Source organism: Chiloscyllium punctatum, chromosome 27 (genome assembly GCF_047496795.1).
Source record: "Chiloscyllium punctatum isolate Juve2018m chromosome 27, sChiPun1.3, whole genome shotgun sequence".
In the NCBI taxonomy this organism is placed as follows: domain Eukaryota; kingdom Metazoa; phylum Chordata; class Chondrichthyes; order Orectolobiformes; family Hemiscylliidae; genus Chiloscyllium; species Chiloscyllium punctatum.
Genome location: NC_092765.1, coordinates 25692704 through 25711434, shown reverse-complemented (window position 1 = coordinate 25711434; position 18731 = coordinate 25692704). Strand labels below are relative to the sequence as shown.

The 18731-nt window shown below is 38.5% G+C and overlaps 1 protein-coding gene across 1 annotated transcript in view; it reads left to right on the top strand.

Moving 5' to 3' along the window:
- The window catches only part of clic4 (chloride intracellular channel 4), a 149100-nt gene extending 130622 nt beyond the window's left edge, over positions 1–18478 (top strand). The window contains exons 5-6 of the mRNA XM_072548355.1: positions 9566–9747; positions 13451–18478. Of these exons, the coding sequence (XP_072404456.1) occupies positions 9566–9747; positions 13451–13615 (347 nt within the window). The 3' untranslated portion in view covers positions 13616–18478. The remainder of the gene's footprint in view (positions 1–9565; positions 9748–13450) is intronic.
- Positions 18479–18731: the final 253 nt, after the last annotated feature.

Sequence of the window (18731 nt, the reverse complement as noted above, 5' to 3'; positions counted from 1 at the left end):
AGGACTCTGGATGTCTCTAGTTTCTGTGAAGGAATAACAAAAGAACAATAAAAACCAAATTTGGAAAAGTGCCTGAATCTGGTACATGGATCATAGAACTTGACAATGGATGGTTAATGCTCTGACAAGTAGCACAGCTCAGGTAATAAGTCTGGCTGTCATTTCTAAAACTGGTTTTGAACCCAGGAAATGACGCAGAAGGTGAATGTCTGTGTGTTGTAGTGCCAATTTCTATATTATTTCATTTCAACCTTGTAATAATATACTCATGTAAACAAGGAGAAATATTGGTCATGTTACTACTTGTAAAGGGGTGGTATCATCCTTATAATAAAATATGTACTACTGATTTTAAAATTTGATTTTAAATCTGATTTTAATACCTAGAAACTTCACCGACTAAAACATTGTCTTGAAATGGCCACAGCAATCAGCTAACCACACAGATTGGCTAGATTTTGTGAAATGAATATTGATTAAACAAAATCATCTGAACTGAAATTAACTTTTTTTGTCAAAAGACACTGAAATTAGTCAGGCATGAAGAAAACCCTCAGTTCCTCTTTTGAATTACACCTGTATGATCTGTTTGACATATTGAAGATGAAAGACGTTACCTACAATTATCAACCTTGGATACAAGGAATACACAAACTAACTATATTTCTGTGAGCTGCGAAGGTAGATTCATGACTGGAATCAGCTCAAGGAAGTGCTGTCTGAGCCTCCCAGAAAGAAAACATGCCAGTGACTGTACTGATTAAAAAGTAATTTCAAAGCACCAAGAACTCAAAGGACAAGGTATTCACTACTGATGAGAAAACAGGACATACTTTAAACAACTATGGTCTCAGGTTAAATCCTTGCACCTTTACAGACACCTTGAAGATTTTAAACTGTATATCCTTGTATCTTCCTTTCTTTAACTTTATACTTGCATTTATATATGCCTGACATTATGTCTTTATTATTTTCTTATTAACAGATAACAAAGTTGCTCTTTCTTTCACTTAAGTGCCTTGTAATTGGTTCCTTATGGATCTGGTAGACATTGGTAAATTTCACTTTTACTAGAGAGAGGTATAGTGAGATGTGCAGTTAATAATGACAAATGCAGTTTACTTGGGTAAATGCGAAGTATTGCATTTTGGTTAAACAAACAAGGGCAGGGCTTATACAATTAATGGTAGGGCCCTGGAGAGGATTTAGAAAAGATTTACCAGGATGTTGCCAGGAATTGAGGGCAGAGTTATAAAATTATACTGGATAGGAAGGGACTTTTTCACTGGAGTGTGGAAGTTGAGGGGTGACCTTACAGAGGTTTATAAAATCATGAGGAACATAGATAAGGTGAATAGCAAAGGTTTTTTCCCTAAGGTGGGGGTGTTCAAAACTAGGGCACACTTTTTTTTGGGTCAGAAGAGAAAGATTTAAAAGGACATGGGGGCAACTGTTTTACACAGTGCTACCCTGATGCACTTTGTATGGTACAAACTGCCTGTAGAACATGCAAAACAACACTTTTTACTGTATCTCAGTACACGTGACAACAATAAATCAAACTCAAACTCAAATAATATCTAGGGGAGTGTACTATTTATAAAAGGTTTCAAGTGTACTGGTGGACTAAGTGTGTTCCTTTTCAGGGCCATAGTAAGGCAAACATGAGATAAACAATTAGTGATCCTCCTCAACAGATCCTATACATCTTGGACCTATGAATGAAGGATTTTGAGTTTCTTTACACTAAGTCTATTCCATAAATATCAGCACCTCGAATGTCCCCTATTTTCAAAGAAACTTACTCCATTTTGTAGATACTCTGTCTGAAGGATATGGTGATCTGAGGCTATCTGGTCAGATTCTGCTGAAGCAAAATGACCATTTTCTGACCTCAAATCTTGCATTTCCAAGGCAATATATTCGGGCACCTGTCAATTTTTAAAAAATCTTCACCAATGAATCCTATTGTGAAAGTACAGTTCTATTATTACCTCTTCTGCAGAGTGCAGCATGGGTACATTGCTTTTCATTATTTAGAGAAAATAGTTTGCTGTGTTATAGAGAACGTTTATTAGCATATTCTGTTGTACTTAAGAGAAAAAGCTTTCAAGGTCATGCAACATTCTTTGTCACTTCTATGAAATGTGAGATTGACTCAATGTGAACTGCATCATGAAAAGTAGCAAATTAATGTTTTCATGAAACGTTTCAGCACAGACAAGCTGAATGCTTCAAATGTAATCTCTATGGAAGCTGTCTTCCTTGAAGGGTTAGCACTTAGCCTAGCCTAGTAGTGATTGGCAGAATGAGTTCACAGATGTAGGCAATGTCAAATCCAGTTGGACGATTATCATATAAGTAAAGTGTTTGGTGTTCTAAATAATCAACAAGCATAATTTCAGTAATGACTAGGTCAAATCGCACTTCTGCTGATTCAAGTAGCCATTTTCCCTGTTCTTGCTGTAACCTCATCCAGTCCTTGAATCTCTCTGGGTAGATTGAGTGGAGTTGTGCAACAAACAGAGACAGACAGCTCCAATGTTGTACATTTTGTTCTGTACTTTGGAGTTATTCTACTTATGTCCCTTTACTGTTACCAGACCTACAAATGACATAATTGTCAGTATAAATATTCATGACATCAGTCACTATGGAGATTCTGGGAAGAGTAAGTGAATAAAATCACACTGACATGAAGACCCAAACTTTTGTTACTGGTTCTTGTAAACAGAACCAGGAGGATTCTCAGTTATGTAGATCTGACCTGAAAAATGGATGCTGCTTTCCTCACTTTCGGTCCAGTGGTAGGATGGGATAATTTCTGAGGTGCATGGGAAAGCCTGCCTGAGGACTCTGGCAACTGTGTTTGAACTTTAAAGATTAAAATAAAGCATTCCTCTTGCTCCCACACATTACTCCCTTCACTTTCCATGCCAATCTGTGCCACCTATTGTCCTGTACCCAACCCCTTTCACTTATAAGGAGAGACTAGATGGGCTGGGACTGTTTACCCTGGAACATAGGAGGCTGAGGGGGTGACCTTTATAGAGGTTTATAAAATCATGAGGAACATGGGTAGGGTGAATAGTCAAGGTCTTTTTCCAAGGGTGAGGGAATCCTAAACTATAGGGCATAGGTTTAAAGTAAGGGGCAAAAGATTTAAAAAGGGACCTGAGGAGCAACATTTTCACACACAGTGTGTGTGTCTATGAAATGAACCGCCAGAGGAAGTGGTAGAAGTAGTACAATTACAACATTTAAAATACATTTGGACAGATAAAGAAGAGGAAAGATTGAGATGAATATGTGTCAAATGCAGACATATGGGGCTAATTCAGTTTAAGAAACCTGATCGGCATAGACGAGTTGGGTCAAAGGGTTTGTTTCCGTGCTGTATGATTCTACACCTTTATAAACCCATACCACATGCCAACCTATGCCTTTTATGCTACCCAGTGCTCCAATTAGGGACTGTATCAGAGGCAAATAACTGGGGCCAGGTGCTCTACGGGAGCATAGTGCACTTGGGTCTAGTCAGGGGCCAACGATTTTTGTCCTTGCACCATCCCAATCCCTTCCCCCCTCCCCCCTGCTTTGAGAACCTCTACCTCCTGTGCCCACCTACCCATACCCTGTTGGTCCCTCATGCTCCCTAAACCTGCAGTGATGTCCATGGCTCTGATGCCAACACAGTGCTAACTCATGGCCCCTCACCATTCTTTGTCATTCTGTTGGGCCCTTCAATTAATCCCTTATGAAAGCAAATATTTCTGTTCTGTAAGCTGTTTGAGTGATCTATCAAAATATTCGCTTGATAGGCACCCCATTGTTAAAAGTTATAGTTTGTGAAATCAGTCATGCACCATTTAGCCTATAATGGCTTATGTCAGTATTCGTGGTGAAATACCTAGCATGTTTCTTTTCCAACTCCACTATGTTGAGATGGCTGTTCCCTGATAGCTATAATAGTTCCTCATGAGCTTTGGCAGTCCCAATCATCGTTACAATCACCAGCAAATAATGAAAGGGGTCATTAACAGTGTTACCAAGTCACACATGCTCAGCAATAATCTTCTCACTGATGCATTGTTTGGGTTCTGCTAAGACTGCTCTATTCTGCAGCGCAAGATGTTGGGCCAAACATAGACAAAAGAGTTGAATGCTAGAGGTGAGGTGAGAGTGACTGGCCTTGACATCAAAGCAGCATTTCATTGAGGAAAGCATCAGAGATCCTTAGAAAAGCTAGATTCACTAGGTATTGGGGAAATCTCTGTTCTGGTGGAATTGTACTGTGCACAAAAGAAGATTTTTGTGGTTGTTGGAGATTAGTCATTTCAATTCCAGGAAATCTCTGTAGGAGCTCTTCAATGTTCTGGGTCCAGGCATCTTGAGCTGCTTCATTAATAACATTGCTTCTACCATAAGGTCAGAAGTGGGACATGTGCATTTATCGGCAAAGTGTTCAGCACCATTTACAATTCAGATACTGAAACAGCAATGTCCATATGCAGAATGCCCAAAATACACATTTGAGCTACTAAACAGCAAGAAATATTTATGCTGAATGGCCTACTCCTGTTGCTTTGATGTTAATGCACCTGCACAAGGTGTTTTACATGATATGGCAATGCTTATATCATCTCCCAAAACACAAGAATGTGGATGCCATGTATTGAAGACTCCAGAAGTTGTTTATTATAACTGATATTTACATATGACCATTTTATTCTTCAGATGCATAAGTATTTACATAACATACTTAAATTTAAATTAGTAGATTACAAACAGAGGAGCATGCTTCCAGTAGTGTGTCATGCTTTGAGTGATCTGAGATAAGATGGAATACGAGACTCTTATACTCTCAGATCACATGTTATGATATCAAAAGCATGTCACATAAAGATAGACAGACACACTGACCATGAGAGATAAAACATAATCCATTTTTTCCAAACTTAACAACTTATTCTAGACATACGTGGTTGAATTCAGACACACATTGTCCATTCAATTCTTATGCAAATAGGTAAAACTGAGTTTACAAGACAAATGACAACTTGTTCTCATCTGATTGTGTACCCATCTGGAGAGATGCACATCAGAGCAAAATATCAAAGGGGAATGTGTGTGATAAGGTAAAGGCATGTATCATGTGCTAGTGGGACCAGAAATAGAAAGTTAAAATTGTGAATTTATGGCTAAAGAGCTGAGATAGAAGAGGATGCTTTAGATATCTGGATCATTAGTATCTCTTTGAGGCAGGAGGGACCTGTCCAAGAAGGATGGGTTACAAGAAAATTGGGATAAAAGGTTCTTTTTCGGAATGGCAGCTGGTGACAAGTGGTGTCCTGCAGGGTTCAATGTTGGGGCCGCAGCTGTTCATTTTATATATTAATGATCTGGATGAAGGGACTGGGGGCATTCTAGCGAAGCTTGCTGATGATACGAAGTTGGGTGGACAGGCAGGTAGTACTGAGGAGGTGGGGAGGCTGCAGAAAAATTTAGAAAGTTTAGGAGAGTGATGAAATTCAATGTGAGCAAATGCAAGGTCTTGCACTTTGAAAAAAAGAATACAGGCATGGACTATTTTTTAAGCATTGAGAAAATTCATAAAGCCAAAATACAACGGGATCTGAGAGTGCTAGTCCCGGATTCTCTAAAGGTTGATTTGCAGGTTGAGTCTGTGATTAAGAAAGCGAATGTAATGTTGCCATTTTTCTCAAGAGGGTTGGAATATGAAAACAGTGGTGTGTTTCTGAGAATTTATAAAGCCCTAGTTAGCCCCCATTTAGAATACTGTGTCCAGTTTTGGGCCCCACACCACAGGAAGGACGTACTGGCACTGGAGCATTTTTAGCTGAGATTCACATGGATGATCCCTGGAATGGTTGGCCTAATATATGGTTGGCTGAGGATCCTGGGATTGTATTCATTAGAGTTTAGAAGGCTGAGGAGAGATCTAATAGAAACTTACAAGATAATGCATGGCTTAGAAAGGGTGGACGCTAGGGAGTTGTTTCCATTTGACGGGGAGACAAGGATCTGTGGGCACAGCCTTAAAATTAAAGGGGGTCAATTTAGAATGGAAATGAGGAGACATTTCTTTAGCCAGAGAGTGGTGGGCCTGTGGAATTCATTGCCATGGAGCGCAGTGGAGGCAGGACGTTGGGTATCTTCAAGGCAGATGTTGGAAGTTCTTGATATCGTAAGGAATTAAGGGCTATGGGGAGAGTGCAGGTAAGTGGAATTGAAACGCCCATCAGCCATGATTAAATGGCGGAATGGATTCGATGGGCTGAATGGCCTGCTTCCACTCCTATGTCTTATGGTCTTATGATTACCCCTAAACTAGAGGGGCACTAATATCTTTGCAGAGAGGTTTGTAGTGCCACTCTGGAAAGTTTAAATAGTGTAGTGGGAGTGTGGCAACCAGAGCAGTAGGTCAGCATGTGAAGGAGGTAGAGGTTAAGTCAAATTAGATTAATAGGAAGAACAGGAAGGATCAGGTTAATGAACACTGTGGGACTAGAAGTCTGAAGTGTATTTATTTTAATGCAAGGAGTATAACAGTAAGGCAGATGAGCTTAGAACATGGAATTATGATATGGTAGCCATTACAGAAACTTGGTTGATAGAAGGGCAGGACTGGAAGCTCAACATTCCAGGGTTTAGATGTCTCAGGTGTGGTAGAGAGGGATGCAAAAAGGATGGAGGAGTTGCATTACTGATTAAGGAGAATGTCACAGCTACACAAAGAGAGAACATCTTGAAGGGCTCATCCAATGAGGCTGTATGGCTAGAATCAGGAATAAGAAAGGTGTAATCACTATGATGAGGTTATACTATAAATATTCCAATAGCCAGCAGGAGATAGAGGAACAGATATGTACGAGAGTGAGGGAAGATGTAAGAGCAACAGGTTTATTACAATGGATGATTTTAACTTCTCCAATATTGCCTAGCACTGCCTTCGTGTCAGGGACGTGGATGGGGCAGAATTTATTAGGTGTATCCAGGAGGGTTTCTTGAAACAATTGCGGATATTACAAGTTGGGAAGGGACTACCCTGTATCTTATATTGTAGAATGAAAAGTGATCAATGTTTCAGTAAGGGAGCATTTTGGGAATAGTGATCATAGTTCAGTAAATTTTAACATCGTTGTGGATAAGAAGACTGGTCCTCAATTATAAGTGCCAAATGGGTGCAAAGCAAATTATAACAGTATTAGACAGATACTCGAGAAAGTAGTTTGGGGTGGCTGTTTGAGGGTAAATTCACATCTAACATGTGGAAATCCTTTAAAGCCAGTTGATCAGAATTCAAGTATAGCATGTTCCTGTGAGGATGAACGATAAGGATGGCAACATTTGAAAACCCTGATGAAGGGCTCCGGCCCAAAACATCGATTTTCCTACTCCTTGGATGCTGCCTGACCTGCTGTGCTTTTCCAGCAACATACTCTCAACTCTGATCTCCAGCATCTGCAGATCTCACTATCTCTAAAGGGAGAGGGTAGGACCAGTCAAGGACATAGGCTCCATGCATAAATTCAATCCTGAAAATATGGGTGAAGTCCTAAGTGAGTACTTTGCATCAGTATTCACCAAGGAGAAGGACATAGATGATGCTAAGATTAAGGATGTATATGATGATATTCTAGGGGATGTTGATATTAAGAAAGTGGAGGTGTTGGGCAACTTGATAAACATTAAAGTAGATAAGTCTTCAGGGCCTGATGGGATCCATCCCAGGATACTAAAAGAAGAGATTGCTGGGGCCTTGACAGAAACCTTCTTTAGTCACAGTGGGATCCCAGAAGACCAACGAATGTTGTTTCTAAGGCAACAGAGATAATTCAGGAAATTATAGTCCACTGAGCCTTACATCAGTGGTAGAGAAATTATTGGAGAAGATTCTTAGGGGCAGGATTAACTTGCATTTGGAAAAGAATGGACTTATTAGGGATAATCAGCATGGCTTTGTGTGGGGGACGTCCTGTCTCACAAATATGATTGAGCTTTTTGAAGAAGTGTCAAAGATGATTGATGAAGGTAGAGCAGTGGATGTTGTCTACATGGACTTTACCAAAACATTTGACAAGATCCCACATGGCAGGCTGGTCAAGAATATTAAGTTATATGGAATCCATGGTGAGTTGGTAATTTTGATACAAAATTGATTTGGTCATAGAAGACAAAGAATAGTTGTGGATGGGTGCTTTTCAGACTGGAGTTCTGTGACTGGTGGTATTCTGCAAGGATCAGTGTTGGGACCCCTAGGTGAAACTTTAGGTTGTCTGATTAGTAAATTATCAGACAACATGAAAATTGGTGGAGTTGTGGATAATGAGGAAGGTTGGCAAAGGATACTGCAGGTAATAGATCTGTTGGAAAATTGGACAGAGAAATGGCAGATGTAGTTTAATCTGGAAAAGTGTGAAGTGGTGCATTTTGGAGGGGTCAAATGCAAGAGGATAGTATACAATAAATGGCAGGACCCTCAAGAGCATTGATGTGACAGAGAGATCGTGGGGTGCAAGACCATAGCCCCTTGACAGTGGCAACTCAAATGGATAAGGTAGTAAAGAAGGCATACGGCATACTTGCTATCATCTGTCAAGGCAATGAGTGTAAAAATCGATAAGCTGTTTACATCTTTAATAAGGCCACATTTGGAATATTGTGTGCAGTTCTGGTTGCCACACTATAGGAAAAGATGTGGAGGTTTTGGGAAAGGTACAACAGTGATTTACCAGGACGTTGCTGACATTAGAGTGTATTACTTATAAGGAGAGGATGGACAAATTTTCATTGTTTCTACTAGAATGTCAGATGTGTGAAGAAGTGCTTTTTACATACAGAGTAGTAAGTGTATGGAATACACTGCCGGGGAAGGTGGTGGAAACAAATACAATAGCAATATTTATGAGACATTTAGACAGATGCATCAAAGGGCAGGCAATCGAGGGATATGGACATGTGTGGGCAGATGGGATTAGTTTAGATTGGCATCATGCTCAGCATAGACATGATGGGCTGAAGAGCTGGTTCCTGTGCGATATTGTTCTATGTGAGGCAGGTGTGATTAGCTGGCAATAGGGATTATAGTACAAGCTAAAACAGCGTGGCATTAGCACAATAAATGAAACCAAAGATGGGTTTAGAGGTGGTATTAATGATGAAAGTGGAATCATTACAAGTGGCATTTCCTAGAAACTGATCTGGTTATTTGACAAAAACTCACATTCATAAAGCTGCTTTGAATAATTAAAACACCTGAAAGCAGTTCACAGGAGTATTATCAAGTAAAATTTGACATAAGACACATAAGGGGATATTATGACAGCTGGCTAAAAATGTGGGCAGGAGCTAGGGTTACAGGGCCATCTGTTATAGGAGAGAGGCACTGAGGTTTAGGGAGAACATTTCAGATCCTGTAGCCAAATATTTTAAATGGGTTTGGCTTTCTACTACTGTATACTTCTCTGGAACATTTTAATGAATCAGTTACAAATGCTGAAGTGAAGTTTACTGTATCATGTTTTCATTCCCATTTCGACAGCTCTGGAAAAAGGCCTGCTGAAAACACTGCAGAAGCTGGATGAGTATTTGAACACACCCCTCCCTGAAGAGATTGATGCTGACAGCATGGATGATGTCAAGGCTTCCAGCCGCAAGTTTCTGGATGGAAATGAGATGACACTAGCAGACTGCAATCTACTGCCGAAGCTTCACATTGTCAAGGTACTGAGTTATTTCACACTGTGTTTTGAACCAATCAACTGTGCAGATGTGTACCAGGGAGGAAAGCATTTGGTGCAGGACCTGGTGATCCAGAACAACTTAGCACCTTGTTTCTCTTTAGGTGTGTTTGCACTCAGACTTAGCACTGCAGTGAAATGGTTTCCACCACTTAGCCCTTCAATTCCTTCTGGCCAATAAGGAAAGATGAATCTAGTATTTTTTTTTCAATAAATCTCACCAGCCTGCACTTTTCCTGGTCCATGCTTCAATTCCTGGCAGTTTTGATCAAACTAGGAAATTGTCATTGCTTCCAGGTTCAGGCCACCCACTAGAACAGCAGATTGGGTCTCAGTGGTGCAACTGGAGTCCAATCCGCATATTTAAAGAGGAACTTGCTGGCTTGGTGTGGCTATCTTTACCATGGATAGCCAGAATAGGGTAGGAAAGTTTTCTTTAAGTCCCTTACGCTATTGTAACTGTCCTTCATCTTGTTCCCACTAGGCAGAGAGAGCTAAAATCAGGACTTAAATCATTGCCAATCAATAAGTACCAAGTCAGGGGACTTTTTTAACTCTGGGCCATCCTGCTTATCAAAATAAAGTAAACAAGTAGAGAAATTATAAAAACAGATTAGTGATCCAGACTGCAAAATAATTTGATGTTAAGCCAGCAACTTTAACGTTGTTGCTATGTTTGTGAAGCATCCTTCTTTGCCCTATAGAGAGCCAGCAATAAAGCAACAAACATTTTGCGGATTTAGTTTCAGGAAATATTTCTTTATGTTTACCATTAGATCCTATCTGTGTGGGTTGGATACCATAGTTGTTTCATTTTTTGTAGAATGAGAACATGGACCGATGAGAGCATGAAGGACATAAGACATAAAGGCAGGAGCACATCACTTGGCACCATGAGTTTTGATTTGCTGTTTAGTGGGATCATGGCTGATCTTCTGAATAAAGTCTTAGAGAGTAACAGAGTTTTTACAGCACAGCAATAGGCCTTTTGGCCCATATTAACACTACTTTCCCACTCTACCTTTATATCTTTTCATTTCCTTAGTTCCCAAAACACCCATCAAATGCAGCTTTGGACATTCTCAACAACTGTACATCTGCAGGCCTCTAGCAGAGAGAAGTTCAATGAGTCACAATCCTCTGAGTGAAAAGAATTCTCTATTATTACAGTTCTAAATGTATTCTGAGCATACGGCCTCTTGTTCCAAACTCTCACGCTAGGGGAAACATCATCTCAGCATCTACCCTACCAAGTCCTCGAAGAGTTGTATACATTTTAGTTGGATTACTTCTCACTCTCTTAAATATTAGAAACTATATATATCTTGTCTCACCACATAGGACGACCATCTCACCCAGGGGTTAAACTCATGAACCTTTGTTGCACTCCCACCAAGACAAATATATGCTTCCTCAGATAAGAAAAGCAAAATTATACCTGGTGATCTAGGAACCCAAACATAAATATAATTGCAGAAAAAAACACCCTTAATTTATACAGCAATCCCTGTGCACGATAACAACAAACACTCATTTGCCTTTCTAACTGCTTGCTCTACCTGTGTGCCGCAGTTCAATGTTTCTTGTATGAGAACACCTAAATCACTCTGATTTGGAGATGCCGGTGTTGGACTGATTTTTAGATTGATTCTAATCTATAAAGTGAGATAACAGAGTTTTACATGAATGCATGCAGTTTTTGAGCAAAGTACAATGTAACCCTGAAAGTACAAATTCACCCCACAAAATATATGTGCGCATGTGGGTCTTTGTCTGTCTGAGAAAGAGTGTGTGTGTGTGTGTGTGTGTGTGTGTGTGTGTGTGTGTGTGTGTGTGTGTGTGTGTGTGTGTGTGTGTGTGTGTGTGTGTAGTGAGTGCAGAGTGTCTTAAGTCTTTGAGGCAGTGCATGTGAGAGTGTGGGAGTGTGTGTGTCTATAAGGGTGTGTGTGTGGGTGTCTGTGTGCGTGTCTGTGTATATGTGTGTCTGTGTGTATGTGTGTATAGGAGTGCCTGTGTGTGTGTGAGAGTGTGTGTGTGTGTGCAGGAGTACCTGTGTGTGTGTATAGTGCAATGGTGGTCACCTATACTGTAACATGAACCCAAGGTCCTGGTTGAGGCCTTCCCAATGGGTACCGAACTTAGCTATCAGCCTCTGCTCGGCCACTTTTCACTGCTGCCTGTCCTGAAGTCCGCCTTGGAGGATGGTCACCTGAAGGTCCGAGGTCGAATGTCCTGGACCACTGAAATGTTCCCAACTGGGAGGGAACCCTCCTGTCTGTTGATTGTTGTGCGGTACCCATTCATCCGTTGTCGTAGCCTTTGCTCAGTTTCCCCAATGTACCATGCTTCCGGGCATCCTTGCCTGCAATGTATAAGATAGACAACGTTGGCTGAGTCACATGAGTACCTGCCATGTACAAGGTGGGAGGTGTGCCCACGCATAATGGTGGTATCTATGTCCACACTCTGACACGTCTTGCAGCACCTACCGTGACAGGGTTGTATGGAGTACAAGAGAACTCAAGGGGCTAACACCTTCAATATATTGTCTAGCTATCACCATTGTGAACAGCTAACCTGAGAATGCAACGTTTTAAAAAAAAGGTTTTGTGATTTACACATGAAAGAAGTGAAACTATCACGGTATTCTAACAGATGAAAGGCTTCACAGACAATCAATTTTTCAATGTATAATTTCAGTTACATCACACCGTAAATTTTTGCTATAAATTCTGTGTGTTAGGATTGAGCCCTCCATTACCACCTGATGAAGGAGCGACTTTCCGAAAGCTAGTGTGCTTCCAATTAAACCTGTTGGACTATAACTTGGTGTTGTGAGATTTTTAACTTAAATCACTCAGAGCAGCCAATATTTGAACCTCTCTCACAATTTGACATATTCTGTTTTTCCATTCTTTATACCAAAGTGAATAACCTAAAGTTTCTCAATATTATGCTTTGTCTCAATTGTTTGTCCAATCATTTAACTTGCCTTTTATCCCTTTTGCAGCCACTTTGTATCCTCCCAACAATTTATGCCCCTAACTAACATTGTTTAATTAATGATTAACACTCTGTCCTGCTTTCTAAGTCATTTATAGAGCTTGTAAATAGCTCCGTATAAAACACTGGTCCTTAACCAGACACCTGGTGTCTAACTGTTAGCCAATCCTCAATCCAGGTTAATGTTAATACATTATTCTCAATCCTTGTGGACCCCACTGTGTGCAAATGTTCTAATCATTTCTGAGCTAAGTAAAGAATGGACAATTGCAAATGATAACAAGGCTACAATCTCATCAAATAGCCCATATGCTTCCACTCCATAACCTGGAAATAAAATGAAAGTCTTGTAATCATTTTCTTGTACCTGTTATTTTCTTTCATTTTCTGTGGTGCTTCTGGAACAACTTCATCATTGTGACTTCTATATCTTTGCTAGTAGTTAGAATTGTGTAACTTAAGTAGAAAATATATATTGACAGATGATGGCATTAAAACTGAAATCGATGGTTCATTCAGCAATATTTCACAGTGCTCATCACAAATCAATGAACTGATCAGAAATGCAAATTAGATTGAAACATGAAAAATGTTGTTTTGCAGGACTTTTTTGTAAAGTGCTCAGGGCTATCCTGATGATATGAAAAGATAATATATAAATACAAGTTCCTTTTTTTTGGTAGGTTGTAGCAAAGAAATACCGGAACTTCGATATTCCCAAATCCATGACGGGAATCTGGCGATACCTGCAGAATGCTTACACCAGGGATGAATTCACAAATACTTGTCCTGGAGACAAAGAAATTGAAATTGCTTATGCAGATGTAGCAAAACGCCTCACCAAGTGATGATGGACAAGGCCAGCACCAAGCATTCACTAACAGAAAAGCTTTTGTTAACAGACTACGCTTTACTTTTATTGCATGGTTTTGCAAGTTGTCAGATATTTTATATTTTCCATTGGATTATAACTTCAGGTATCTCAGTTCTTACTTTTTTATATATATATATATAAAATATATTTTAGGAAGGGTTTTCAAGGTTCAGTAAAACTAAGCAAGCAGTTGTCAGAGTGAGCAGAAGCACTTGGCAATTGATATCCATCAGATGTTGACGACTTGATATTGAAAGAAAAGATGTTATAGGAACCTGTGCCTTTAAGACCTTGTGCTGTGAAAGGTCATTCTATAAATATATGAAACGTAGCAAAAGAAAATTGCTCAGTTTTAATCATATTTACACACAGGTATCACAAATGTATTTTAGCTTCAAATAATAACAGACTAAAGTTGCCTTCTTGGTTAGTATCACGTTGGTTAACAGGACCTAAATGCAAGTGTGACCATATAGTCAGCAAGTAACCTTGAAAGCCCTAGTTTTAGGTATTATGAAACAAATACACATACAAACACTGAACATAATAAGTTACAGTATTCCGCTGAACAGTTTTATCATTGTATTTATAATGCTGCAAAAATTTTCAAATCCTCGACTGCTTAATCATAAGTAAAATTTTCCCATTTTCCGTATTGTTAAACTTCATTCCAAACTATTGATACATTTTTATCATTTCCTTTTGTTTTATAGACATCTTGATAAGTTAACAAAAGAATCACTTTGCCCTGTATTCATATTATTGAGAGAAAGATGGCTGAGCAAGAGATTAAACAAAATCAATACTGAAGTAAAAATTGTGATTAGTGGCTGTAGCGGACAATGCAATAGCCAGTTTTATAGAATTTTTTTATAAGTTTTTGTTAAGTAGACATTATTGTTCTTACACAGATACACAAGCTCAAGACAATAAATCTGGATTAATAGCTCTCCCTATGGTTTTGTGTAATTTAAAAAGACATTGAGTGGTTCATTTGGATACTTAAGGAAAAGGCAAGGCTAGTTTTACTGAGTGAATAACTTCATGTACAACATGTCAATATACAGAAAGAGATGATGCCACTTGTATCCTGGATTTTCTCAAGGGAAAGAAGCAATCTTTTATAAATAGTGCAGTTCTGCACAGTTGCTCCACAGGACACTTAGTGTCAGAAAGTTCTGACACATGAATTTTCAAACATGTCTTGCAATTCTTTGCCAATTCTTCCTCCTACAATTTATCAGTAGCAGAATGCTAAATCCAAGAGTCAGTGGCAGTCTATATCTGAGTTATGCTCAGTTCATGACTGATATTCAGTTTACAATGAAGAAGAACACTTCCACTGATGATTGAGCAACAAGACAATTACATCCTTGCTGTAGAATGCAATATACCTGACAACCTATAGGGTACTCATTTATTAGTCACTTGGTAATGCTGTTGTGATTTATGAAAGATATATGTACAACCTGAAGTTATCCCTTGATTCAAGGCCATTCATCAGTGGCTTTTGAAGGATTTTGTGTGAAGATAAAACTGCCATTTTTCATAACTAGTAACTAAGTTGCATTTTCAACCACATTATTCATCTCCTAATGGTGGCAGAATTACAAGTGATTAAAAAGGAACAAGATTACTTCAGTTCAGATATTACAGGTAAAAGCGATTGTTGCATCATTATATAAAAGAAACTTTTTTGAAATGCAGGGACAGTGAAGTTACACCACATTGGTTTTAATATACAAGTTTTCACATTTCTGACTGAAGAAATGAAATCACTTTTAAAAGCCAGCAGAATTGTTGCCCATTTATGTGCACCACAAAAGTGTAGAGCTGCAAAAACTTTGTGGGTTTCATTGACCTGTGGTCAACCCATTCACTTTAGCTCACACATTTCTCCAGCCAATTAAGTAGAATAGTATTTGAGGGCTGTGTTAGAGAGTTTGCAGTACAGATAATCACTTCTGCAGGTACTGATTGCATGGGGAGAGAAAATGGCACATCAAAGAATATTGAAGAAAGTACATCCTTTCCATAAAAGGAAGCAGTTTACATTGAGTCCAAGTCCTTTTGAAACTAACATAAAGAGCTTACAGAAATTTCTGCCAAATTGTAAAGAAACCCAATTTGTAAAATTTTTTCCTTCCCTTCAAAGGTGGTCATATTTTGTGTTCTGCTTTCATCTGATACCGAGCTGTCTTCATTGTAAACATATTTCCCAAGGAGAGAGAAGCAATGGGATACGTCACCCAGAATACTGAGTTCCAAAACATCATTAGATAATTTAAATAATTAGTCTAACATGACACAGTTTACACATGTTAGGCAAGCAAGCATGCCTCTAATTCGAATTTAGTTACCTCACGATGTAATAATAGTACCATAGTTCAAATTGATTCACGTTGTATTTCTTTGGTTTTAAGCAGAGTAAAATTTCATAAAAATACAAAATGGCTGAATTAATCCATTTTGCAGAGTAGATTAGATTCCCTGCAGTGTGGAAACAGGCCATTTGGCCCAATAAGTTCGCATCAACCTTCTGAAGAGTAACCCACCCAGACCCATTCCCCACATTTATCCTTGACTGATGCACCTAACAGTATGGCGCAGTTTAGCATGGTCAGTTCACTTAACCTGTATATCTTTGGATTGTGGGAAGAAACCGGAGCACTAGGAGGAAACCCATGCACAAAATGTGCAAACGCCACACATATAGTTACCCGAGGTGGGAATCTAACTCAGTTTCATGGTGCTATGAGGCAGCAGTGCTAACCACTGAACAACCATGCTGCCCAGTGGTTAATTTTCAAAGTGTTATGACTAAAATGTCCTTAAGAATGTCATGTCTTTCTAAGAAATGGTACGCAATGCAAATGTTGCCAAAAATTCTCCAGCTGTGCATCATTTGAGCTGCTTAATCTCCTCTAATAAATGCTAACGTTTCTTCATTCTTTTATTAACACCATATTGCAAAAAGCAAATAAAAGTCATGTTCAACAGGTAATGTTTTATACCTATTGTACTTGTCAGGAAGACCTGGAAAATCCGTCCTGAACTAGATCCAAGAATAAATACATTTTCATCTGAGTTAAACTGAAACATTATAAAGTGAATTGTTAGTGTCAAATTGGATAACAAATGCATAGTTTCAGCAATATTTGCAATGATTTAAGAAAATCAATATTTAATATATTAAGTACCCAATTGATAGCACAGAACCTGAGTACTACTTAAAAAATTCAATTTTGTCAAAGCTTTTCATCTTTCATTTATCAGAACAGTTCTCAAGATTATCAATTTAAGGGAAAACCAACATTTATCCTATACAAGAGGAGAATTAATCAATAATCCCAGGAGGGGCTCCTGTGAAATATATTTGAAGTGATTGTGCTTTCATTTCCTACAATGTTTGGAAACTGGACAATGTAAATCTTCCATAAATGTGGTTTTGTAATTTGATTCAGTCCAGTTCAACTTTCTCATGTTCCAATAAATATCCCGTAGACTATTTGTTTTTCCCCTTTTGTAAATACCAATAATTTGGTTCCATATGGCTACAGGATTGCTAATCCTGTGACAAGCCTAGTTTATTCCACACATTCCAAGTTGAATTTGTGTTGCATTTGATTTGAGCATATAAAGCTTTGTGCAAATGCTGATCCTGGATTCATAACAAACTAAACACTTTTCCTGGGTGGTAGTGATATCAATTCCATATTGCAAGCATTAATTCTTTGAGATTGCGTGTAAAGAAAAATCTGTTCAAAAATTTGATCCACATTGATAACATGGTAATCAAAAACCTTATTTGCAAATCAAAGAAAAAAGGCTCATTTTATCTGACTATCAAGAATGACATTTTTGTGAATCGATGAATCATCACTTCCATTTCAACATGAGCTGTCTCAATTTTGTCAGAGTTACTGTATGCTCAGTACTGCTCATTTGTATCTTTTTACTGGATAGTGACCTGTCAATATTTATTGAATAAGGTTCTCCTGAAGCTATAAACAATGTTTTCAATATCAACATCCCAGTGAACATTGCCTTCAATAAATTTGCTTATAGACTTGAGTATAAAGAATATTTACACTCAGTATTTCCCACACAACAGTCAAGAAAAAAAATTATTAACACTGGAACAATTACTAAAATAATGCTTAGCACAAGGGAAAATCTAATCTTTAAGCATATCAGAAGACAGGGTCTGAGACCGACCAATTTTGAAAGGAAGTAAACTCAAGATTCTCTAAAGATTGGAACGGTGGGCATGTCAACTTAGACCAGGCTTTCCAATTCCCATCTAGTGCATCACCAGCTATACATTCATGACTGTGGGTGAGATAGTAGAATCAATCCAAAGATCACGGGGTCTAATTTTCACTTAATCTCTAGACTGATGTGACTAGAAATCAGGCTCATCACAAGGGATGTGAGTGCCTTCTATACTTCCAAACTGAGATGCTTAGTGAAATATCATTTTGCCAATTAAAACTCCATAATTATACCTATGTGCAAATTTTTAATTTTTAATTTGAAACTAAGGTTTTTAGATTAGCAAATGAAAATAAAAATGTTTCCATTTGTCCAAAGTTCACATGGCCTTAAATTCCCGACTCAGATCTGTGATAGTGTTCTTTGATTACTTTCCAATAGTGTTGATAACCCAATGGGGAGTTTTATAGCACACAGTATTTTTATATAAGGAGAAGGGTTCTGAACCACAGTACACTGTGTTTTCTTGGTATTTCATTTATCAATTGTGTCAGTTCCTGAAAGTTTACTGTTTCATGTGAAAGGGCTATAAATTAAAGTGCTATTACTTGGTCAAAGTTAATTGCCTATTCTCTTAAGCTGTTAAAAATTTGAAGTGGAACATCAGCAAATTTCTGAGCACATCAAACAGTTCAAATTGACACTTGGCAAGATGTTGTGGTTGCTTTCAGTAATAGGACCACCAGCAGAATAACAATTGTGTTAGGGGAGAACCCAGGCAGAATTTTCTGATCCCATATAACAACAGGAGGTATTGTATCAAGCTCCAGCTATTAAAGAGTTAATATCAGTTGGTAGAACTAAGACATTGGACC